Source organism: Manis pentadactyla, chromosome 7 (genome assembly GCF_030020395.1).
Source record: "Manis pentadactyla isolate mManPen7 chromosome 7, mManPen7.hap1, whole genome shotgun sequence".
Classification (NCBI taxonomy): domain Eukaryota; kingdom Metazoa; phylum Chordata; class Mammalia; order Pholidota; family Manidae; genus Manis; species Manis pentadactyla.
In genome coordinates this window covers 84123440-84150404 of record NC_080025.1, presented here as the reverse complement: position 1 = coordinate 84150404, position 26965 = coordinate 84123440, and the positions used below count along the sequence as shown (strand labels likewise).

Below are 26965 nucleotides of genomic sequence, written 5' to 3'. Positions count from 1 at the left end.
CTTTGAATTTTTATTGAATTTATTTTTTAAAAAAGTAGATATAAAATGAAATAAAAATGCACGAAATAGGAAGAAAGATCTGACTTCAAAGAGAGTAGATGATGATGCATGTGCATAAAAGACTATGGAAAGATAGGTCCCAACAAGTCCTTTGGCACTTGTATAAAAGATGAAAAGTCACTAGATAACATAGAATATAAAGAAAACAGATAGAAAATCTGAAAGCTTTCAAGTTACATTAAAGGTCTTAGGAAATACACCAAGAAGTACAGACACCAATTTTAAAGTAACTTCAAAAGGGACATGAGTAAGCTAATTTATATTTTCTTCAAAAGTAATTTCCTTGCCTAAAAGCAAGTGAAAAGTTTCCACATAAAAATAATGCAGAGACAATGTCTAAATAGCAAGGTACTTAAACAGAAGTATCCCAAGCTGCCTTTACAGTAATTCTACAGTTTCACCAATGAAATATGATTAATATACAGAAGAAAGAGAATAATTCTCTTCCAAACAATAAATGGCTAGAAAAAAGATTATTTGAAAGTACACTGGCTTTAGATACATAGCCACAGTGAAAATGGAAAGAACTCATTTGTGAAATACTCACAAAATATTCACTTTGAACCAAACCCTGTGGTAGGTAGTGGACATGTAGTGGTAAACAGGACAACTCCTGTTCACTTGGACTTTATGTCCATGAATCTATTGATAACAACTACATAAATCATTATATATAAACATAATAACTACAACTAAGGAGAAGTATAAAAATCAAATAACATGCTGTTCAGATTTTTCCAAATCTCAACTACTGTCAAAATCATTCTCAAATGCAGGAGTCAATCATATTTTTAAATAGGCTTAATAATGATATAAAACTCTATATTCACCTTAAAGATGGGTATAGAGAAAATGCTAAACAAATTTTTAAAAAGTTCTCAAAGGAACACATTTAAGTGTGATGTTAGCAACCCTAAAAAGAAGGAATGGAAAAAGAAAAGAATTCAGATTAGCAAGAGGATAAAAGAACCATGGATGGTGGCAAAAACATTACTAAAACAACTAAACATAGGATCCATATAAGACACTGGAAGAGAAGGAGATACTTGGGTAACTAGGGTGCTGGTAACTGAGAATATAGATGGCTAGTGAGCTAGAAATGTAAAGGAAGGACCCATAACATACTGGGGTCAAAGGAATTTGGATCTAATCATGGTTATTTCACACATATCTTAAAATTAAAATCAAATATTATTTCATACAGTCCTCTCTATCAACCCAATGCAAAAAACCGTTCAAGAAATGTCCCTGATCGTCATACAGCTCAACTATTCCAAAGAACAAGGCAGCACGTTCCACTGTAAGATATTTCTAGTTGTTGGTCTGTTTCACTGTCTGAACTTACTCTACATGCATGTAACAGAAGTTCAAATATTTAAAGATAAGTGACCAGTCTTTATTATGTAAGGAGTCTCTGTTCACTCCTTTATAACTTAGTTACAATTGTGATAAGTACAGCAAAAGAAACTAGTACTATGGGAGTATTTTTCAATACATTCAAAGTATCAAGAGTTTCTTTCTAGAACTTCATTGTGCTATCACATTCGGTTTTGTTTTCTTAGTTCATATGAACTAAAATTGGGACATGATGGCAAGAGTTTTAACTACTGCTTTACAACAGATGTATAATCTCAGTCATTTTTCATTTAAGAGTCCAACTAGAAATACTACTGTAGCACTATGTTACATATCACCAACAACAGAGATGGAAAACTTCCTTTGAAATACCATCAGTGTCAGTAGCCAACAAAGAAATACAAATCAAACCATAACGAGGTATCACTTCATATCCACTAGGATGGCTATAATGAAAGGACAGACAATATGCGTTGGCGAAGACGTGGAAAAACTAGAGCCCTCATACACCTCTGGTGAGAAAGGAAAAGAGTACAGACACTTTCAAAAACAGTCTGATAGTTCCTCAAATGTTAAAATTGGAGTTGCCATACGATCCAGGAATTCCACTCCTAGATATATACCTAAGATATGTGAAAACTCATGTTCACACAAAAAATGTGGACACAAATATTCACAGCAGCATGATTTACAACAATCAAAAAGCAGGAGGAAAAAAAACCAACACCTACAAAGATACAATAAATGACAGATGAATGGACAAATAATAACTGGTATATCTATACAATGGACATTTATGGGAAAATGAAATGAAGTATGGATACATGATATAACATGAATAAATCTTGAAAATGTGCTAAAATAAAAGGCCATGCATTATATAATTCCACTTTTATGGAATGTCCAAAATAGACAAATCTGTAGTAACAGGAAGTAGATTAGTAGTTGTCTAGAGCTTGGGTTTGGGAGAGTGGGGAATGGAGTCACTGCTAATTAGTATAAAATTTCTTTGTGTGTGGGGGGGTGGAAGGTGGAGGAGGGATGACAGAAATTTTCTAAAATTGATTGTGGTAATGGCTGCACAACTTTAAGAACATATAAAAACCAATGAGTTCTACAACTTTTTAAGTAGGTGAATTGTGTAGTATGTGAGCTATACCTCAACAAAGCAGATACAAAAGAAATACCAGCCATAACTGGATCAGGAGTTAATTTTAATTGTAGCAAACTTAAAAAAATAATGAACTAATTTTCTAAAACTGATTAAAGTGTTAAATTTCTTTTTTAACTTGTATCTAACTAAAGCAAAAATGCCACTTATAAAATTATTTCAACTTCCATCATGATGTAAAAGCTAATTAAACATTGTAAAATCCACCTATTAGCTCTATATCATTTACTAATATAAAGCATTTAAGTGAGTATGAATAAACTACTGCACTAGTGGAACTTTCCAAAAGTATGAATGAATATGTCATTCATTTTTAACATCTATGACAAGTAAAAGTTACATGGTGTTATAAATCATTTCCCTATTTCAGTTTTAAGTATCAAAAGAAATATAGAAGTCACTCTGTATATTAGTTTCTATCACTCCCATAAATTATTACAAATTTAGTGGTTTTAAAAAAGCCAAGTTTATTATCTTAGAGTGCTACAGGTCAGAATTCTGACACAGGTGTCACTGGGATAAAATCAAGGCATTGGGAGAGCTGCATTCCTTTCTGGAGGCTGGGAAGAATACGTTTGCTTGCCTTTTCCATCTCCTAGAAGCTGTCAACTTCCTTGGCTCCTGGCCCCCTTCTTCCACTTTCAAAGGCAGCAATACCAAATCTCTCTAATCCATTGGCTGTATTCATATCTCCCCTTTATTTATAGCCAGGAAAGGTCCTCTCCTTTTAGGTACTCATGTGACTAGATAGAGCCCACATGGATAATCCTGGTTAATCTTCCCATCTCAAGGTCCATAACTTTAACCAGACCTACAAAGCCTCTCTTCCCAGGTAAAGTAACATATTCACAGGTTCTTAGGATTAGGATATAGCTACCTTGGGGGGCCATTATTCCACCTACCACATTGTGGAAGTCAGATGCATACACTAAATGAATTCATTAAAGCTATCAGCTTATAGATAGAAATGGGGCATTTAATAGTGATGGACCATTTGAAAACACATAATAGTAACAACTGAAAAACAAAATTCTTGAGTATATAGCAATCACACAAACTCATATAAATAGAAATATGTACTTTATCAGTGACATAAAAGTATAAAGGATTTCACTTCTTCCCTATGCTGTTAAGAGATCAACCCCTCTCCCATAGGACACAGGAGGCACACCTCTGGAGAAAAACCACCAGACTCTGGACAAGGGATTACTGAGTACACAGAAGAGAGCAATGAGCAACAGAAACCAGAGAGCTTAAATGCAATTCTGCTTTGTAAACTGAGAGACTATTAGCACCCTTCCCCTCACCTGTCCAGGAGTTGGACAGTCAAAATAACACCTACCGGTCAGGAGATGAAAGAGTAATTCTACTAAATTGATGTGGAAAAAATCTACAGGTACTGACAAAAGGTCTCTTGATCATAAATTCAATCTGCAGGGAAAAGAGTGCATACATGAGCACCTCCACAAATAATTACTTTAAAATACATATATATGTATACACACACACACACACACACACACACACACACACACACGAGTGGACATCCAAGTATCTCCTGGCATCTGAAAACTTTAAGATGTAAGAGATGAACATGAAAAGAAATAAGGAACCCAGAAGAAATACAGTCAATGCAGAATACACAGGAAAACTGAAAAGTAATTATAATTAGTATCCCTAAAATGAGAAAAGAAGTCTTTGCAATCATGAAATAAAAACATTTGCTATTAAAAGAAAAAGGAACAATGAAATTACATACATCCCAACTCAGCAATTTAGTAAAAGAGTTGGTATATAAAGTTGAGAAAAATCTCCCAGAAAGTAAAAAAAAAAAAGAAAAGAAAAAGAAATAGATAATATGATAAATAAGAAGACTAGAGAATTAATCCAGCAGGGCCAAAACACAACTAGTAGAATTTCCAGAAAAAGAGAAAAGAGAAAATAGAAGGATGGAAATTATCAAAAAAATAATAGAAACCTGTTTGTCAGAACTAAAATACATGAGTTTCTAGATAGAAGGCTCAATGAATTCCCAGAAATGAAAATAAGTATACCACATCAAGGCACTGCATCATACAGTTGAAAACACTGGAAAAAGAGAAAATCCTAGCAGTTTCAAGAAAGGGTAAATAAAAGCAGAAAGCAATACTGGAAAACAGTAGTCAGCCAAATGATGCTTTAAAAAAAATATGTACTGGGTTAACATACTAAATATATAAAAAGCTCAACACCAAAAAAACACATAACCCTATTAAAAAATTGGCAGAAGACTTGAACAGACATTTCTCCAAAAAAGAAATACAGATGCCAATGGGCACATGAAAAGATGCTCCACATATCTAATCATCAAGGAAATATAAATCAAAACCACAATGAGATACCACCTCACACCAGTCAGAATGACCACTATCCAAAAGACAAGAAATAACAAGTGTTGGTGAGGATGTGGAGAAAAGGGGGCCTCCTATACTGTTGGTGAGAATGTCAAGTGGTGCAGCCACTGTGGAAAGCAGTATGGAGGTCCTCAAAAACTAAAAATAGAAATACTATATGACCTAGTAATTCCACTTTTAGGAATTTACTCAAAGAAAACAAAATCCCTAACCCAAAAAGAAATATGCACCCTGATGTTCATCGTCACATTATTTACAATAGCTACAATATGTAACCAACCTAGGCATCCATCAAATCAGTAGATGAATGGATAAAGAAAATGTGATACACATACCCAATGGAATATTATTCAGCCATAAAAAAAAAACCCTGCCACTTGCAACAACATGAATGGATCTAGAGAGTATTATACTCAGTAAATAAGTCAGGTGGATAAAGACAAATACCATATGATTTTACTTATTTGTGGAATATAAATAACAAAGCAAAACAGAATGAGGAAAACAGAAGTAGACTCATAGACACTGAGAAGGACTGGTGGTTACCATGGGGGAGGGGTTGGGATGGGTAATGAGGACACAGATTATGTCTTCTTTTTCATGTTCCATTCACCATCTATTGCTCAGTGCCTTACAATATTAGTTGCTCAGTAGATACATGTTGAAAAAAATTAACTTTATCATGGTTCAAAACAGAGTCACAAGCAAAGACTAGAGAGTATGGAAAGACCTGGATTCCCATGCAGCCAATTTCTTACTGCTTAATACAGAGAACTACTCAACTCAGGAATAAATATGACCAAATATGATACTAAACAGTGAATGCATCACAGAATAATAAAATAGGAACCTCACATAAAAGATACTGCCTACAATTTTGATAACTGAAGAAAATGTAACACAAATCATGTTTCTATACATTATAAACAAAAGTTCATCTTAAAATACTACCTTCCCTTTACCGGATTCCAAAGGTTTACCCAAGAGACAAAATAAGTTAAAGATCAAATCACTGGGAATTGTGCTGCATGCATCAGAAGTCACAATCTATCCTCTATGTACTGTAAGATAAAGCTGAAAATTAGCAAAATCAGAGTAGATGAAATAACTGCAGAATTACTGGGGTCTCCAAAGGTATGAAGAAAACAATTAGGTCTTAAAGCTAGATTATATAATTGAAAAATGTACTATGTGATACTAGACAGTGAATGCATCACAGATCAGTAAGTAAAACAGTGCCCTACAAGGTCAATGGGATCGCAAAGTTATTTTGGATCAATGCCAAAGAAACATCGTGGAAAGGTGAAAGAAAAAGTTACTATTTGAAACTAGGGGAAAGGAAGTACTATAATAAAAATTCATAGTTGAAAGATTAGAACATTTTAGGAAGTCCAAGATTTTTTTTTTGCCCAAGTTAACATAGGAAATCAAAGTTGAACACTATATATGAAGTATAGTCATTTTATACTTAAAGGTGGGCTAGGTATATAAATGAATTTACTGTGCTATTAAAGGTTTTCAGTCAGGAAAAGAAAAGCAATTCTCACAGTACAAAAGAAGCTGACTTAACATATTATATTAAACAAGATTCCAGTCCCAAAGACTAAACATTTTCATTTCTATAATAAATGAAAAAAATGTATTTAAAAAAATCCCAATTATTATTATTGGCTATCAATGCAGAATCTAAAACTACTAGGGAAAACTACCAGTTTTCTCCAGAATATACAATTAGACACATGAAAATTATTATTTCATGAAGTGATTATTACCATATATACTGAATATACAGATCCAAAGCATAGGCTCAGCCACTTAAAATTAAATTACATGAAAGTCAACTTTTGAAATAGACACTGGTAATGGATGGTATAAACTATAGAAATTCCAAAGTAAACAATTATTTAATGTAATGTAAATAAAAGGGGCTCTCTTTCCTGAAGTCTCTAATGAGAAGAGCCCTATATTAATTTGTCTAGCTTCTATAAATCAAGGAAGAGGTCATGGGGTTAACAAAGGCAGACATATTATCTATCATAAGAACCTTTATCTTTTTAAGACTACTTAACTCATGTTACTTCCTCTTAATTAAAAAAAGTAAAAAGAAAAAAGAAAAATCTGTGACTCTCATATATAAATGGCAAACTCTGAGAAGGCTCAGCTGGATATTCAACGAGCTATCAAAGGAATTAACCCTCTATTTTAAATAATGATGAGCATGTAAAAACGCCCAGGTTTACCTTATTTGGCTTACACTGAGTTTATCTTCTTGGTATTTTGTAACTCTTCAAGACACTGTATTTATGCTGTCAGTGATTAATTTAACCATTTTATCAAAAACTTAACTGCATACTTTGCCTCTCAGAGCTGGGAGAATATGAATGAAAGAGACAGTACCACAGTCCTCAAAATGGAGAGAGAAAGGGGCAGGGAGGAAAAAGTCTGCAAATGTTACTTTCTAGGGCACCTACCAAATGCCAAGTAAGCACTATATCAGGCACTTTTTAAAATGGCAGTTGGTTACTCTGCTAGGTTGTCTGGGGTCAATCTGGTTCATACCTCCACCACCACCACCACCATCACTATCACCATCACCATCTTACTGTCTTAAAGGCTGGAAACCTACTTTCCATAGCCCTTCTCCCTTTATGGTTCCACATTACTAACCTAAGATTTGAAACATACAAGAAAAGCCCATTTTTTAAGGAGGTCATGGGAGTCAGACGCTTGGCTTTTTCAGATGCTGTAGGCTTGTAGACCTTTCCATTATAGTCTGGACAGGTTTGGCAGGCTTCCCCATATACTCATTTTCCCATCCACTCAACAGTCCTCTTCCGGCTGAGATCTTCACTGTCAAGTTCTCCGATGTAATGGCAGCTCTCACCACTTGATCAGTGCTTCTGGATAGATATTTCATTGACAATTTCTCTGATGTTCAGCAGTGCTTCTCTGACCTATGGTAACAGCTTTCTTGACATCCACACCTTCAGATATGCCAGCAGTGGTACAGGCAAGCCATTAATTTCCCACAGAGTGACTTCCAAATTGGTCAGTGACATCCTGACCAAATTCTTAGTCATTAAAATATTGAAAGAATGAGGATCCTGTGATTTGGGGCCCAGAAGAAGTGCCGGGAACAATTGCTAGTAATCTTTTCTAGAAAGGCAGAAGAAAGCACTAAAAAGTATGGGCTTAAGAGGATTCAAGATGGCAGCATGAGAGGTGAGACAGAGAACTCCTCCCAAAACCACATATAGTATGAAAATACAGTTAATACAACTAACCCTAAAACACCAACAGGAAAGAAGGCTGCACCAAACTGCATAAACCTGGGGAACAGAGCAGACGTCACGAAACAGGGTAATGTACTAAAGCCTTGATTCGGTGGGACCCAAGCCCTTCCCCCACCCCAGCACATCAGCGGGAGGAAGAGAAAGAGCTGTAAGCGGGTGGAAGCCTAGGAGTGCTGAACAGCCAGCCCTGGAGATGTGCTTTGGGAGCACAAACCTACATTGTATGGTGTTCTGGAGATTACAGGGGTTGGAAAGCTAAGGCAGGTGGAATAGTTGACATACTGATATTCTGCCTTTTGTGGAGGATAGGGATCCACATCCAGCTGCTTTGAGACAAAGGGAAGGAGAGCAGTCTGAGAGACTTCCTAGCAGCAAGTGGGCTGCTGAAGGAACAGGGACTACATGGAGCTTGCTGTGTGGGAGAAGGGATAGGTGGACAAGGTTGTCTGGGCACATTCTGCCCAGCAGATTGGAACTTTCAGGAACTTAAGGCACTGCCTACCCCTATCTGGCTACTCAGCTCTGAAGCCCGCCACTGTGATACACAGCCTGCTGCGCTTTCCTCCTGGCCTGCGGGCACTGGCCTGCAAACCGGCAGTCCCTTCCCTGGCACCAGGTCAGCCAGAGGGAGGCCCTGCCTATGGCAACTACAGAAGCAAAGCACAGAGGCTTACACCTGTGTGCTTAGCCCACTGGTTCTGATAGTGGAGACAGGCACTGCAGCTGGGAAGCAGGAAACAGCTCCTTCCTCCTGACAGGCACCAGCTCTTCTCCCGTGCAACCTCCAACCTCTCTCCAGAGACAGAGCAGCTCAAGAGACTAGAGCTTCTGGACAATAGAGGGCGCTACATACAAATATGAAATGTCAAAGGAACCTGGTACAGACCAAAATCTCACAAATCCCAGAAAAAGGGCGAAATGAAACTGAACTAACCAATCTTCCTGAAAGAGAGATCAAAATAAAAATCATAAACATGCTCATGCTCATGGAGGTTCAGAAAAATATTAAATAACTCAGGGATGAATATAGGATGGATATTCAATCATTAAGAAATTCCATATCTGAAATGAAACATACAATGGAGGGATTTAAAGGCAGATGAGATGTAGTACAAGAGACAGTAAATGGAATAGAAATTGGAAAAGAGGAATACAAAGAAGCTGAGGAACACAGAGAAAAAAGATTCTCTAAGAATATTGACAGAACTGTGTGACCAATTCAAACGGAACAATATTCGAATTATGAGGGTCCAGAAGAAGAAGAGGGAGAAAAAGGGAAAGTGTCATTGAGGAGGTAATTGATGAAAACTTCCCCAATCTGGGAAAGGAGATAGTATCCCAAGCCATGGAGATGCACAGACCTTCCAACACAAGGGATCCAAGGAAGACAACATCAAGACATGTAATAATTAAAATGACAAAGAACAAGGATGAAGAAAGACTTTCAAAAGGAGCAGGAGAGAGAAAAAAGAACACAAACAAAGGAAAACCCATCAGGCTATCATCAGATTTCTCAACAGAAGCCTTACAGGCTAGAAGAGGGTGGCACGATATATTTAATGCAATAAAACAGAAGGGCCTTGAACAAAGAATACTCTATCCTGCAAAGTTATTTAAATTTGAAGGACAGATTAAACAATTTTCAGATAAGCAAAAGCTGAGAGAATTTACCTCCCACAAACCACCTTTACAGTACACTTTGGTGGGACTGCTATAGATGGAAGTATTCCTAAGGTGAAATAGCTGTCACCAGGGGAAATTAAAACACAACACAGAACAATTACTAAGCAGATGCAAAAGCACATCAAGTACCCCCAAAGCCAATCAAGGGACAGACTAAGAGTACAAAACACGATACCTAATATATAAAGAATGGAGGAGGAAGAAAAAGGAGGAAAAAAAATCTTTAGGTTGTGTTTGTAACAGCTTACAAACTGAGTTAAATTAGACTGTTAGATAGTAAGAGAATTATCCGTGAAACTTTGGTAATGACGAATCTAAAGCCTGCAATGGCAATAAGTACATACCTATCAATGATCACCATAAATGTAAATGGTCTGCATGCACCAATCAAAAGACACAGAGTCACTGAATGGATAAAAAACCAACACCCATCTATATGCTGCCTAGAAGAGACTGATTTCAAACCCAAAGACATACACACACTGAAAGTGAAGGGATGGAAAAAGATAATTCATGCAACGAATATGGAGCAAAAAGCAGCAGTTGCACTACTTGTATCAGACAAAATAGACTTCAAAACAAAGAAAGTAACAAGAGACAAAGAAGGACATTACATAATGATTAAGGGGTCAATCCAACAAAAGGATATAACTATTATAAATATCTATGCACACAACACAGGATCACCTACATATATGAAACAAATACTAAAAGAATTAAAGGGGGAAATAGAATGCAATGCATTAATTTTAGATTAATTTTAGGAAACTTCAACACACCACTCACTCCAAAGGACAGATCAATCAGACAGAAAATAAGTAAGGAGACAGCAGCACTGAACAATGTATTAGAACAGATGGACCTAATGGATATCTACAGAATACTCCATCGAAAGCAACAGGATACATATTCTTCCCAAGGGAATATGGAACATTTTCAAAAATAGAGAATATTCTATGCCACAGAAAGAGCCTCAGTAAATTAAAAAAGATCAAAATTGTACAAACCAGCTTCTCAGATCACAAAGGTATCAAACTAGAAATAAATTACACAAAGAAAATGAAAAAGCCCACAAACACATGGAGGCTTAATAACATGCTCCTAAATAATCAATGGATCAATGGCCAAATAAAAACAGAGATCAAGCAATATACAGAGACAAATGACTACAATAATTCCACACTAAAAAAAAAAATCTCTGGGATGCAGCAAAGGCCATGCTAAGAGGGAAGTATATGGCAATACAAGCCTACCTCAGGAAAGAAGAACAATCCCAAATGAACAGTCTGAACTCACAATTAACGAAACTAGGAAAAGAAGAACAAATGAGGCCCAAAGTCAGGAGAACGTGGGTCATAATAAAGATCAGAGCAGAAATAAATAAAATTAAGAAGAATAAAACAATAGAATGAAACAATGAAAGCAGGAGATGATTATTCAAGAAAATAAACAAAATACATAAACCCCTAGCCAGACTTATCAAGAAAAAAGAGAGTCTGCACACATAAACAGAATCAGAAATAAGAAAAGAAAAATAACCACGGACACCACAGAGATGCAAAGAATTATTAGAGAATACTATGAAAATCTGTATGTTAACAAACAGGATAACATAGAAGAAATGGACAACTTTCTAGAAAAATACAACCTTCCAAGGCTGACCTAGGAAGAAACTGAAAACTTGAACAGACCACTTAACAGCAATGAAATTGAACTGGTAATTAAAAAACTATCTAAGAACAAAACATGTGGACGAAGAGGGTTTCACTGCTGAATTTTATCAAACATTTGGTGAAGATCTAATACTCAGCCTCCTTAAAGTTTTCCAAAAATAGAATAGGAGAAAATACTCCCAAACTCATTCTATGAGGCCAGCATTACTCTAATACCAAAACCAGGCAAAGACACCACAAAAAAAGAAAATTATAGACCAATATCCCTGATGAACACAGATGCAAAAATACTCAACAAAATATTAGCAAACTGAATTTAAAAATACTTCAAAAAGATCATCCATCATGATCAAGTAGGATTTATTCCAGGGATGCAAGGATGGCACAATATTCAAAAATCCATCAACATCATGTACCGCATAAACAAAAAGAAGGGACAAAAGTCACATGATCAATCCCATAGATGCTGAAAAAGCATTTAACAAAATTCAACATCCATTCATGATAAAGACTCTCAACAAAATGGGTATAGAGGGCAATTACTTCAACATAATAAAGGCCATATATGACAGACCCAAGGCCAACATTATACTTAACAGTGAGAAGCTGAAAGCTTTTCCGTTAAGATTGGGAACAAGACAAGGATGCCCACTCTCCCCACTTTTATTCAATATAGTTTTGGAGGTCCCAGCCATGGCAATCAGACAAGACAAAGAAATAAAAGGCATCCAGATTGGTAAGGAAGAAGTTAAACTGTCCCTGCTAGCAGATGACATGATACTGTACATAAAAAACCCTAAAGAATCCACTCCAAAACTACTAGATCTAATATCTGAACTCAGCAAAGTTGCGAGATACAAATTAATACACAGAAATCTGTTGTATTCCTATACACTAACAATGAACTAGCAAAAAGAGAAATCAGGAAAACAATTCCATTTACAGTTGCATCAAAAAGAATAAAATACCTAGGAATAAACCTAACCAAGGAAGTGAACAACTACTCTGAAAACAAAAGACACTCATGAGAGAAATTAAACAAGATACCAATAAATGGAAACACATCCTGTGCTCATGCATAGGAAGGATTAATATTGTCAAAATGGTCATCCTGACTAAAGCAGTCTACAGATTCAATGCAATTACTATCAAAATATCAAGAGCATTCTTCAACCAACTAGAGCAAATAGTTCTAAAATTCATATGGAACCACAAAAGATCCCAAATAGCCAAAGCAATCCTGAGAAGGAAGAATAAAGCAGGGGGATTATGCTCCCCAACTTCAAGTTCTACTACAAAGCCACAGTAATCAAGACAATTTGGTACTGGCACAAGAACAGACCCACAAACCAATGGAACAGACTAGAGAGCCCTGATATAAACACAAGCATATATGGTCAATTAATATATGATAAAGGAGCCATGGACATAAAATGGGGAAATGACAGCCTCTTCAACAGTTGGTGTTGGCAAAACTGGACAGCTACATGCAAGAGAATGAAACTGGGTTATTGCCTATCCCAATACACAAAAGTAAACTCAAAATGGATCAAAGACCTGAATGTAAGTCATGAAACCATAAAACTCTTAGAAGAAAGCATAGGCAAAAATCTCTTGAATATAAACATGAGCAACTTTTTCCTGAATGCATCTCCTTGGGCAAGGGAAACAAAATAAAAAATGAACAAATGGGACTACATCGAGCTAAAAATATTCTGTACAGCAAAGGACAGTATCAGAAGAAGAAAAAGGCATTCTACAGTATGGGAGAATATATTTGTAAATGACATATCCGACAATGGGTTAACATCCAAAATACATAAAGAATTCACACGTCTCAACACCCAAAAGCAAGTAACTCTATTAAAAAATGGGCGGAGGATATGAACAGACACTTCTCCAAAGAAGAAATTCAGATGGCCAACAGGCACATGAAAAGATACTCCACATCACTAATTATCAAGGAAATGCAAATTGAAACTACAATGAGATATCACCTCACACCAGTTAGGTTGGAAAACATAGAAAAGAATAAGAAAAACAAATGCTGGCAAGGATATGGAGAAAGGGGAACCCTCCTACACTGCTACATCCTACACTGGTGGGAATGTAAATTAGTTCAACCATTGTGGAAAGCAGTATGGAGGTTCCTCAAAAAACTCAAAGTAGAAATACCATTTGACCTGGGAATGCCACTCCTAGTAATTTACCCTAAGAATGCAGCAGCCCAGTTTGATAAAGACATACACACCCCTATGTTTATCGCAGCACTATTTACAATGGCCAAGAAATGAAAGCAACCTAAGTGTCCATCTGTAGAAGAATGGATAAAAAAGATGTGGCAGATATACACAATGGAATATTATTCAGCCATAAGAAGAAAACTAATCCTACCATTTGCAACAACATGGATAGAGCTGTAGGATATTATGAGCAGTGAAATAAGCCAGGAGGAGAAAGACAAGTACCAAGTGATTTTACTCATCTGTGGAGCATAAGAACAAAGCAAAAACTGAAAGAACAAACAGCAGCAGACTCACAGAACCCAAGAATGGACTAAGAGTTGCCAAAGGGAAAGGTAACGGAAGGGGTATGGGTGGAAAGGGAGGCATAAGGGGAATAAGGGTCATTATATTTAGCACACATAAGGTGTGGGGGTGCACAGGGAAGGCAGTATAGGACAGAGAAGACAAGTAGTGACTCTACAGCATCTTACTAAGCTGATGGAAAGTGACCGTAATGGGGTATGTGGTAGGGACTTGATAATGGGGGATATTTAGTAACCACAATGTTGTTCATGTAATTGTATATTAATGATACAAAAAAAAAAAGATGTGTCAGTATACATCCCATTTTTGTTAAATGAACAAGAAGTATATATGCTTATTTCTAAGGTAGAAAATGGGTAGAAATGTGTCAGAATGCCAACAGTGGTTTTCCTGGAGTATCCACTTGTGGCAGTTGAGTGTTTTTAGTTTTCTTTTTGTGTGTGTGTTTTGTGTGCTTTTATGTAATTTCCAATTTTCATACTATAAATATGTGTTATTTTGCAATCATATAGAAAATAATGTTATTAAAATAGAAAATGTCTAAAAAAAAAAGTATTGGCTAAAGAGTTGGCTAAGTTTGATTCTTGGCCCTACCACTTAGAAACTGTATGTCTTTAGGCAAGTTGCTCAAACTCTGTCTCAGTTTTTCACTTGTAAAATGGCAATGACATTGGTAACTACAGTGGATAGTTATGACAACTGAATTAATATAAAATAGATAGTAAATAACAGATAAAGGTTAAATAAAAATGACTTTTTCAATCCTTTTTCTTCTTTAGACTTAGTCCTTGTATTTGTACCTAGTAATAAAAGAGAATAATGGTTACTAAGATGTTGAAATACTGGAGATGGGATATTTAAGAGCCAATCTAAGAAGTTACAAAGTCTTATCTCTGGAACAGGAAATACTAAGTGAAAAATTATCTAAAACTAGAACCTTCCTCTTTTACTTACTCAAATGTTTCTATGTTTCTTGAACTGTCACCACATTACTTTTCCATATGACTTATTGATCATTTTTAAATTTTTAAATTTTTTTGATAGCACACCAGAAAAAATATCAGTTAATCCATCAGAATACATACCCTTGTAATAAAGGTAGATTCATGGAACATGAATTGGGTTAGGGAATGGGAATGTAGGAAGGAAGTCAAAAGAAACAGTTATATTTTTTAATTTCCTACAATGAAAAAAATTTACACATTACTTTCATAGTTAAAATTCAAAAATAATTCTAATATTTGGGATGATAAATTTTTAAAAATGTTTGATGGTAACCTAACAATATGAGATAACATTAAAATATGAATCAGAATCTCCATGTTTGTAAAGGAAGGTATTTTCTGAAAGTTTCGTGTTTTCATTCTTATAGTTATTCCTAACTGTAAGAATGAAGATAGATTGGCTTTTTACCCATTATTTTTTTAAATTTTGTTATCATTATCTACAATTACATGAAGAACATTATGTTTACTAGGCTTCGCCCTTCACCAAGTCCCCCCCACAAATCCCATTACAGTCACTGTCCATCAGTGTAGTAAGATGCTGTAGAATCACTACTTGATTTCTCTGGGTTGTACAGCCCTCCCCATGCCCCCCAACCATATTATACATGCTAATCGTAATGCCCCCTTTCTTTGTCCCTGCCCTTACCCCTCCCTTCCCACCCATCCTCCCCAGTCCCTTTCCCTTTGGTAACTGTTAGTCCATTCTTGCGTTCTGTGATTCTGCTGCTGTTTTGTTCCTTCAGTTTTTCTTTGTTCTTATACTCCACATACGAGTGAAATCATTTGGTACTTGTCTTTCTCCACCTGGCTTATTTCACTGAGCATAATACCTTCTAGCTCCATCCATGTTGTTGCAATTGGTAGGATTTGTTTTCTTCTTATGGCTGAATAATATTCCATTGTGTATGTGTACCACATCTTCTTTATCCATTCATCTACTGATGGACACTTAGGTTGCTTTCATTTCTTCGCTCTTGTAAATAGTGCTGCAATAAACATAGGTATGCATCTGTCTTTTTCAAACTGGACTGCTGCATTCTTAGGGTAAATTCCTAGAAGTGAAATTCCTGTGTCAAATGGTTAACCCATTATTTTAACACTAAATCTTTAGTGCTATAATGTTTTTCAAGTAACTTTATTGACTGATCTTTTTATCACCTTTGGGTAGAAAAAAATCTAGGAAAAAAACTAATACTGGGACTACTTACTTTGAAAATCATCTTACTGTATTTACTGTCTGAAAATACGTTGTGTTCATTCACATTTCTATAAATCCTTATTAAGGAAACCGAGTAGAATGTAATGAAAAATTACTTTCGTTATATCAATATAATAAAAATATAGTAAGACTTGACAAAGTGTTCTATTCCCTGTTGCACTCTCTGGCCATGATAAATGGAACCTGCCTGTCTGCAGGAAAAAATAGATGCCATTCTTCTAACTTACCTCATAAGCCTTGTTTGGCACAAATCAGGCACTGAAGCACAAAGATTGAGTGTATGCCTATCTCTCTTAACACTGATCAAACCAAGTGAAGAAATCACAAAGATATCCATTCTTAGTCAAAAAAGCCAAGAGGCAATATGCCAAATGATTTAGGTAGATCTGGAGTGATTAGTTAGGAAAAAAAATCGTGTGCTTCTCCATCTTCACTCCCAGTACAACAGCATACACTTGGTTATTAGGTGGTGTTTCCCCACAGCAGGTTTCATAGTATTCACAGTGTGGAGGGAAAAAAACAAACCAAAATAGAGGTAAAACAAAACAAACATATACTGGTGGCTCATATATACACCTGCTGTCAGTGTGCTTACTGATCTGCTACTCCTACTTTGTTTTTTTAAATTTCAATTTCTTCTGGGTAAAATAACCTTCAAACATTTTATTAACTTACACAGTACTGAACAGTGACTGACAGGTGTGAAGCCAATGCTCTTGTGCAAGCTTGAAAAGGACAACTTTTCACACTTAATTGAAAACACAGAGAAAAGGAGTTCTGAGTCTAATTTTTAATATGAATGAACTCAGTTATGCAAGTTAGTAAGTAGTAGATAACATGCCTGACTTCCCATAGATAGCGCTATGCTCCGGAATGACACATGAACATTCCAGTATCAGATTATAGCACAACATTCCCAACTACACTACCTAATAAGCAAATATTTTACAGGAATTCCTTTTATACCTCATCTAAATGCTCTCTACAGATTTCAGAAAAGACATGAGTTCTTAATTAAGGCTATCCTGGATCAATTCTGATTACTATCTGCACTATCACAGCAAAGTTACTCAAGCTTTGTGTGCCTCAGTTTCACTGTGAGTAAAATGGGAGTTATAATAGTTAAAAAAAGGGGGAGTAAGGTATAGAGGATTAGTACAGTGTGTGGCACATGAGTCCTTGACAAATGTTCAGTATTACTATTAAAACCATGTTATATAAAGATGAACTAATTCCCAGCATCCTCTTCTGACTTACCAATCTTTGAAAAATGTAATGAAGTAAAATATCCAATGGTCAAACAATAGGAAGAAATACACTTGACTAAATAGTTGGATTTATTATCAATATGGATAAACAGTAAATAAAATTAATAGTAGCCATATATCAAGATTTACTCAATTATTCATAGTGCTGATCCTTAGTTATATTGAGAAAGTATGAATTCTTTAAAATAAAATTATTCTAGTAGAATACCAATTCATATGTCATAGGCAATGGATTATGGAAACAGGAGAAAAATAATTTTTACTAGCACAAAATAACCCCAAACTACCCTTCTAAAAAGTGTCCTATAACTTCAGCTCAAGGGAACATAACAAATTTAGCCAAAATGGACAGAAAGTTATAGAACAAATGATCATTTTAATGGTTTTACTGATTTATTTTTAGATGAAAAATTGAAACTTAGGGTATGTCATGAATCCCCTATGTCACAAAAGTAAAATTTCCCCCAAATTTTGATAAATTAACGTGACTACTGTGAACTCCACTTTCATTAATAATGGCAGGAAGAACAAAAATAAACAAAAATATTATAAGCAATTTAAGGATGGAATATCCTAAATGTAATACACATACTAAAATTAAAAGCATATGTAGGATGAATGTAGGAACAATTAAAAAATTAAATGAAAGGAGACATAAATCAGTTGTTTATTGTAAAAGGTACTTGGTTATATAAATTAGTTGGCACTTATATACCTAGATTTCCATAATTAGTAGTGTGCTAAGAAACTAGAGTACCTCATTTTTAACTTTACTATCTAATAACTTAAAATGTTAATATAACTCTGAAACAGAAATAAGATAAAAAGTTAAGATAAAAATAGGAACTCAGCCTAAATAGTAAGATAAAGTTCAAGATGATTGAGCACTCTGTTCTACATCTCTTATTTTACATTCCTCAATCAGGTACCTAACCAACTGAACAGGCTCATCAAAGGTTTTCTGAATTGCTGTATGGATTGACGGAGGGAAGGAAAGGAAGATGAAAGGAAAAATGTAGGAGTGATACTCATAAATGTTAACTAGATACTTTCAAACTTTAGTCTGCATAAGAATATCCCTAAAGTCTGATTAGCCCAACCCCTAATTCTAATTCATTACCTCCAAGATGGGTCAACTCTCTACAGTTCAACAAATACCTCAGGTGATCCTGAAGCAAATTAATACATGGCCTCTAGAACAACATTTCCAAAGCTGGCATCACATAGTACACTATACTACAATAAAAAAGTATGTCCTGAAAAAGTGTTCTTTGGTAAAATAAGTTAAGAAAAAGGAAAAATAAGGAAAAGTAATCATTTTTCTAAATATAAGTATTTCTCAGAGCTTCAATATGCATTTGAATTCCCTAAGAGAGAAAACAACCATATTACATTTCCTAAGATTACCACTCATGGAATCTTTTCTTGTGTTTTGCCCATAAATACCAACAAGAAGACTAAAATTTTTACACAAGAAAACTAGAGTCAAGGAGTAAGATGAAAGGAATTGGATTAAATTATAAAATTTAAAAGTTTCCTTATAAATCTAAACTGGAAAAGCAGTCAAGTAAATTATGAAAAATAGAATCTTTTTTATCTTAACTAATACCAAACTATGGGCATATAAATATCACTAAGATGTACAAAATTTTCCTCTACATAACTCCAAAGTTAAAGATGGTAATACTTTCCTAAGAATTTCTTTAAGCAATAAAGAAACAAGAAAAAACGTTTCATAAGAGATTAATCTGTGTAAGCATAGACATATAAAGCACAACAACTCTTCCCTAAGATCTCAGAATAGCTGCAGATATTGTAATCAGTTACACAAAATATTCTGAAATAGAAATACGCAGAGTTATTTAAAGAAGGGAAATTCTCTCTAGTTCATTTGTAAACTATATTTCTGAAGCCTAAAAAATGTTTTAACTAGTAGGAATTATAAATAAAACTATTTCAAATTGATCAATTTAGAGCACCCCAAATTAACTATTTCAATTATCTAAGAGACAACAATTCCCAAATTTGCCTCAGCAAATTCAATTGAGACTATAATACAAAACTGAATGAAATTAAGTAGTTGACTTCTCTTAAATAAGATCTTTTAAGTGATTACCATATAGATGAAATCTATGGATTAAAGAAAACTTTTGAGAAACTGTTACTTTAAGGAAAAAAATAAAATCTCTTTAAAACTAAACAGATAATGAAACAAAAGATGACAACTAACCCCAAAAATATCTTAACATCCTCCTCAGGGATAGACAAATTTTTTTACATGTGCCTGCCTTGGCTCAAGGTTAAGAAGGTAAAAAAAAATCTACCCTAAGAATTAATAACTGCCAGCCAGCCCTCATGACTGTAGAGTAGAAATTCATACTACTTGTGTAATGAAAAACATAAACACCAAACTTTTATTTAAAATGGTGTTAGTTTAGTAGAGCTCCCAGGCACCTGGTACGAACAAATACAAATGCTTTCTGGAAGGAATTCTTGAAACTCTGACCTCAAAAAATCTTGAATTAGAAATAAGCTAACAATCTGATTGAAAAAAATGGGAAGACTTGCACATACATTTCCTAGAAGAGGAAATACAACTGACCAAAAATTTATAAATAGATGCTCAAAGCCAGCAGTATTGAGGGAAATGCAAAGTGATACAGTATTTTACATGTATCACATTAATAAAGCATTAATACATTGGACTAAACAAGCTTGGGAGCAACAATAACATTGCTGGTGTGAGTATAAACTAGTTTCAAAAACATTGGAATTATCTAGCAAAACTGCAGATCATTTATAACTAAGCAAATCCATGCCTTGATATTTACTCAAACTTCTTGTTACCAAGTTGCAGGAGATATTTACAAAATTTTTAAACAAAGTTGTTTATAAAAGAAAAAAATGGAAATGACAAAACTGCCAGTCTGTAGAAAAGACTATTCTTCCAATAAAAACTACACAGTAGTGAAAAGGCTAGTTCATGAACTGAAACTACACAGATCAGTATGAATCAAATCAATATGTTGGTCAAAGAAAAATATTTGACTCTATTCTTATAAAACTGAAAAGATTCAAAACTGTATGTTATTTATGAATACATACATTTGAAGTATAGTTATAAAAAAAGAAGAGAGTAAGAATTATGAAGTTGAGGAAGGGGATGATCTCTTGACAGATGAGGATAAGAGTATTTCGAGATGTACAGGGGACTTCAAAGGCTTTGATAGTGTCCTATTTTTGGTGGACACAGTGGGTGTGTTGATTATTATGCTTTTAAGTTGAAAATATAAACTGTAAATTTTCAGGTATGTATAGTATTTTTAATATTGTAAAACAAAAACTCAAGAATAATCTGACAGCAATATATGTGTTTCTTTCTTTGGTTCCTCAGTATATGTTCACCCTCTGGGTTTCTCACCTTTTAAAGTCTGCGCTCAGAATTTTGTGATGACTGTGATACATAGGGAATAAGTTACCGTGTTTCTTATTGGAATCTTCTTGGGTTCTGGAGGCATATCTTGTGGAACAAATTTCACTGGTTCCTTAATCTGCCTCCTTGATCGTTTGGTCCCATCTGGTAAGGTTTCCATGGCCATGTCTGCTTCCATGTCACTGCTTCCTGCCTGGTCACATTCTGAACACTGCCTACACAAAGAAAAAAATCCAAGTTCATACATTTATTTTTACGTTCTAGCATTAGCTATGGTTTCTATAAATACAAAATTCAGGTATATCTGAAGAATACATAAAAATATACATGAGCATATATGACTACAGGGTATAAATGATAATACAAACACTCCTATAACTATGACAATAGTAAATATAATATATAAAGTAATTCCATACAGCTCTATGAGTATCATAAGAACATACAATAATGTGGTCTGTTTAAGTGAATCAACATAAGAGATTCAGCACTGATAGGACAGTTGGAAGCAACATGAGAAGATCATAAGTTTACATCTCAGGCTGATCCTCAGCACAGAGATGGCCCTCTACAATAAAAAATGAACAGATAAACAACAACGAAAAAAACTCCACCAATAACAACACAGAGGAAACCTTGGGGATGGAGGACAGTGTCCTTTCCATAATTACTTCCTTATTATATTCAAATGCCCAGTTTTTTACAATAAACCAAACAAGGCATACAAAGAAACAGGAAAGTATGGCTCATTTAAAGGGGGAAAAAAAAAAACAGAAACTGTTCCAGAAGAAGACCTGATGGCAGCTCTACAAGACAAAGACTTTAAGCAGCTGTTTTTAAAGATGTTCACTGAACTAATAAAAGTCGTGTAGAAAGTTAAGAAAACAATGTGTAAACAAAATGGAAATACAATAGAGATAGGAAATCTAAATTCTGGATTGGGAAAGTACATTAACAAATGAAAAATTCACTAGAGCAATTAGATTTCAGCAAGCAGAACAATCAGCAAACTTGAAGACGTGTAATGGAAACAAAAGATTAGTACTCTAAAATAAAAAGAATTATTTACTATTTGATACCACTAATACATAAAGTCCTTACTACTTATTTATACCCTACCAGACTAGTCTCAGAACGTAAGGCAGCATGCAAGACTACCTATTTAGAAAAAAAAAAAAAAAAAAAAGCCAAGATAACATAAACTAAAAGTGAAATAAAAATACACTACAAACATTGGGAGTAGGTACAAACCAAATTGAGCCTAGATTATACCTTCACTAGCTCCTTTATCCCCTGTCAAATTCTTTACCCACCTAATCTTCATCTACTTTGCCCATCCCTAACCCAATCTAAAAAGTCCCAGGATTTTCCTCTATACTGTTTCCGGGCAGCTAAAAATATTGGGGGGAAAAAAAGCAACTAATCACACTAACCTAATTCACTGAACATTCTTGCTTTATAAGAGCCTCAGCAAGTCAGTTATCTGTGATTTTTTTCTGCAGTAGCTATTGCACACTACTCCTCTCTTCTCAAGCCCATTATCACAGGACCTTTTCCTCTCAACAGGCTATTTCTATTTCACTGAAAAGTAAGAACCTGTCTAATGTGAACTCACTTAACTTCTCTACTCTTCACCAATAATTACTTCTATATCTTTACCCATCTCTTCTCTTCTTTCCTGTCACGTGTGAAATCAGCCAGCAGAGTCCAGTGAACTACGGGGGGAGGAACCAAACAGAAAGCATCCAGAACTAGTATCACCATGAAATCAGTGCTGACCCTGTAAAAGCTGGATAGCAGGTGCTGAGAATACTCTATCGAGAGAATTATGGTATATGAGAAGTAAGGCAACAGATGCAGAGCAATTCCAGCTAGCAGTGAACACAAAGGGGATACAGTAGTAAGGGTGTTATCACAGGTTTGCATAGCATTAAGACAGCAAAAGCAGAAACTTGTAACATTCAAAAAATGTATATCAGCAGGCTTTATCGAAATTTAAGCCAAAAACCGAGGCCCAATCACCAGATAAGGGTCCAATAATAAGACCTCTTTCTTTCCTTAAGAAAAAGACTCAGAACAACTAAGTAGTAACTAAAAAAGAGAGTAGGCAGAGGTGTGCTGATAAATATCTAACAGCTGGCTCTCTATGGATTTCCGTGGTATGAATACTCATATGATCAATTTCAAGCTACCACCACAGCATCAGAGAATGCATAGAATGGGGGAAAAGATGCATAGTAACAAGCTATTACAGTTTTTCTACTATTCAACAGACTTAAAATAAGAACAAAGATATTAGTAAAATATTTAGGAAGTTAAAGTTTTTTAGTATTTATTATCTTTAATATAATTTCAAAAAATAAGCTGAAAATGTTAAAAAGCAAAAAGTAAAAATTGCCTCCCACATTTGACATACACTAAAGAAAAAAATAATTCTCTAAAACTTACTCCAAAATTAATATACCCAATTAATTGCTAAGAAAAGCAAAGTTGACTTGAGAGACCAAAGGAAATATGATCACTAGAAACTAGAAGATATCAAAGACTTCACTTTGCTGCAACATTATCTTCTACTTTTACTTTAAAACATTGCAACCAATGTTTGGGTCCTTTGGGGAGAGCTTTCACTAAAACATTCCAGGTTGTGCACTTTTATCTGAAGTTCTTTCAGGAACTCACACACACTGGAAACCAGAGCTCTGCAGGCAGAACAGTATTAGAAAATTTAATAACTTCATTTAAGGAGAGAACTGCACATCTCCATGACAAAACACCCTCACCCTAAGACTACCAAAGCGGCTTTCAATTTAGAAGCCCACCTAGGATGCTTATTAGCACAGCTGGCATTCTAATAAGTGAGAGCAGTTTCTTCTTCAATTCTGGTTTCAAAGTACATAAATATCAAAAGAAACATACTCCACTATATTTGAAAAGAGCAGTTCATCTCAAGACAAAGTGATAAAAGAACACTATGAAAAAGCATGCCTGTGGAAAATGGTGAAAGAATGTAGGCTTCTTAATAGTTTCTTAATAATTCTTTAAATAACAGAGAGAGATTTATGTGATAAAAAATGAAGTTGAAAACATTTAATGTGTTTGAGAAACACACAGCTTTTTGTATAGATTACTTTTAAGAATCTGAGGTTCACTACTTCTAAAACTAGACAGGTAATTTTATAAAGATTACTCATGTTCATTACAAAGTTTTCCATGTCCTATATTTTTCCTATATTGAATCAGCCTATTAAAATTTGATCACCCGTCTCTCCCTTGGACTAAAATTAAGGAAAGGATAAAACTCATAGATAGCATAAACTATCATCAGACATCTGTAGTGATTCAATATGTCTAAGGTAATGAAAAAAATAACTCAGAAACATATGTGAAATGTTTCTAGATTTGCAAAGAATGGTTGGATTTAAATATAACTTGCATAAATGACAAAGCCTTCAAAGATACTAATTTACTAATTTAGAAATATTAAATTACAAATAAAAGCATGAATATGGAGGCAAATTCCTGATAAATTCATTCAATTTCAAAATAAAGAATCTAAGAAACTCTATAATAAAGCAAAAGAGAATTGTAAACACAGTAGACAGAATTCATGCCTCAAGAATCCATTGCTAAGATATCAAAACAGCCTCAATTAACTTAGAAAAATTCATTTCCAAAAAAGACTGCTACACCTTTATTCACATAATACTATAATAAATATTTATGTCTGAGTGTTCTCACCACAAGAAGGTAACTATGTGAGGTGACGGATATGTTAATTAGCTTGGCATGATTATTTCACAAGTATATGTACATCAAATCATAAAGTTGTACACATTAAATATATACAATTTTTAATTGTCAATTATACCTCAATAAAGTTGGAATAGCTATAAATGTGAATTAAAAAAATGTGTTGAGATTCAAGATGACGGTGTGAGAGGCGAGACAGAATTCCTCCCAGAACCACAAATAGTATGAAAATATAGTTAACTGATACAAATAACCCTAAAACGGCAGCAGGAAGGCAGGCTGAACCAGACTGCATGCAGACCTCACGAACAGAGCGGACCTCAGGAACACAGGGTGAAGTACAGAAACCTTTATCAGGTGGAACCCAAGCCCTTCCCTGACCCCAGCTCACCGTTGGGAGGCGGAGAAGTGGAGTGGGGGAGGGGGTGGAAGCCTGGAACTGCTGGGCACCGAGCTCTGGAGGTCTGGTTTGGGAGTGGAAAGATGCACTGTGTGGTGCTCTGGACATTGAGGAGCTCAGACAGGTAGAGTGCTTGAGAGACAGATACCAGCCATTTGTGGAGGAGGGGATACATACCTGGCCGCTCTGGGACAAAGGAAAGGCAGGCATTTGGGAGGCTTCCTAACAGCGAGAGGGCTGCTGAAGGAGCGGGGTTTGAACGGAGCTTGCTGTGCAGGGGAGTGGTGAGCTGGACAAGGTTGTCTGGGCATGCTCTGCCCAGCTGGTTGGGAACTTTGAGGAGCTTCAGGCAGCCCATCCCTCTGGCTGGCTACTCAGCTCCGAGGCCCCCCACTGTGACACGCAGCCTGCTGCACCTTCCTCCTAGCCTGCTGGCACCAGTTCACAAACTGACAATCACAGTGCTGGCATTAGGCCAGCCAGAAGGAGGCTCAGCCTACAACAGCTATAGACGCAAAGCACAGAGGCTTACACTTGTGTGCTTGGCCCACTGGCTCTGACACTTGAGACAGGCACCACAGATGGGAATTAGGAAACAGATCTTTCCTCCACCCAGGCACCAGCTCCACTCCCCTACGACCCCTACCCTCACTCTAGGGGCTGAGCAGCTCCAGAGACTACCACCACACAGAAATATGAAACGTCAAAAGAATGTGGTTCAGACCAAAATCTCACAAACCCAAGAAAAAGGGCCTAATGAAATAGAACTCACCAATATGCCTGAAAGAGAGTTCAAAATAAAAATCACAAACATGCTTATGGAGGTACAGAAAAATATTCAAGAACTCAGGTACGAATTTAAGTTGGAGATTCAATCATTAAGAAATTCCATATCTGAAATGAAACATACAATGAGGGATTTAAAAGCAGATTAGATGTAGTAAAAGAGACAGTAAATGGAATAGAAATTAGAGAAGAGGAATACAAAGAAGCTGAGGCACAAAGAGAAAAAAGGATCTCTAAGAATGAAAGAATATTGAGAGAACTGTGTGACAAATCCAAACGGAACAATATTCGTATTATAGGGGTGCCAGAAGAAGAACAGAGAGCAAAAGGGATAGAAAGTGTCATTGAGGAGGTAATTGCTGAAAACCTCCCCAATCTGGGGAAGGAGATAGTATCTCGAGCCATGGAGGTGCACAGATATCCCAACACAAGGAACCTAAGGAAGATAACATCAAGACATACAATAATTAAAATGGCAAACATCAAGGATAAAAGCAGACTTTTAAAAGCAGCCGGAGAGAGAAAAAAGATCACCTACAAAGGAAAACCCATCAGGCTATCATCATACTTCTCAACAGAAGCCTTACAGGCCAGAAGGGAGTGGCATGATCTTGAACCAAGAATACTCTACCTGGCAAGGTTACCATTTAAATTTGAAGGAGGGATTAAACAATTTTCAGATAAGAAAATGTTGAGAGAATTTACCTCCCACAAACCACCTCTACAGTGCATTTTGGAGGGACTCCTATAGATGGAAGTATTCCTATGGCTAAATAGATGTCACCCAAGGGATAGACAAAGAGCACAGAATATGATTCATAACATACAAAGAATGGAAGAGGAAGAAAAAGGAGAAAAAAAAAGGAAGAACCTTTAGGTTGTGTTTGTAATAGCACATGAAGTAAGTTAAATTAGACTGTTACA

General features: G+C 35.5%; 1 protein-coding gene across 4 annotated transcripts in view; it reads right to left on the bottom strand.

Annotated features, from left to right (window-relative positions):
- Positions 1–26965, bottom strand: part of PHF14 (PHD finger protein 14) — a 204791-nt gene that overhangs the window by 111333 nt on the left and 66493 nt on the right. For all 4 annotated transcript variants that reach the window (XM_036894472.2, XM_036894473.2, XM_036894474.2 and 1 more), the window contains exon 14: positions 21152–21320. In XM_036894472.2, the coding sequence (XP_036750367.1) occupies positions 21152–21320 (169 nt within the window). The remainder of the gene's footprint in view (positions 1–21151; positions 21321–26965) is intronic.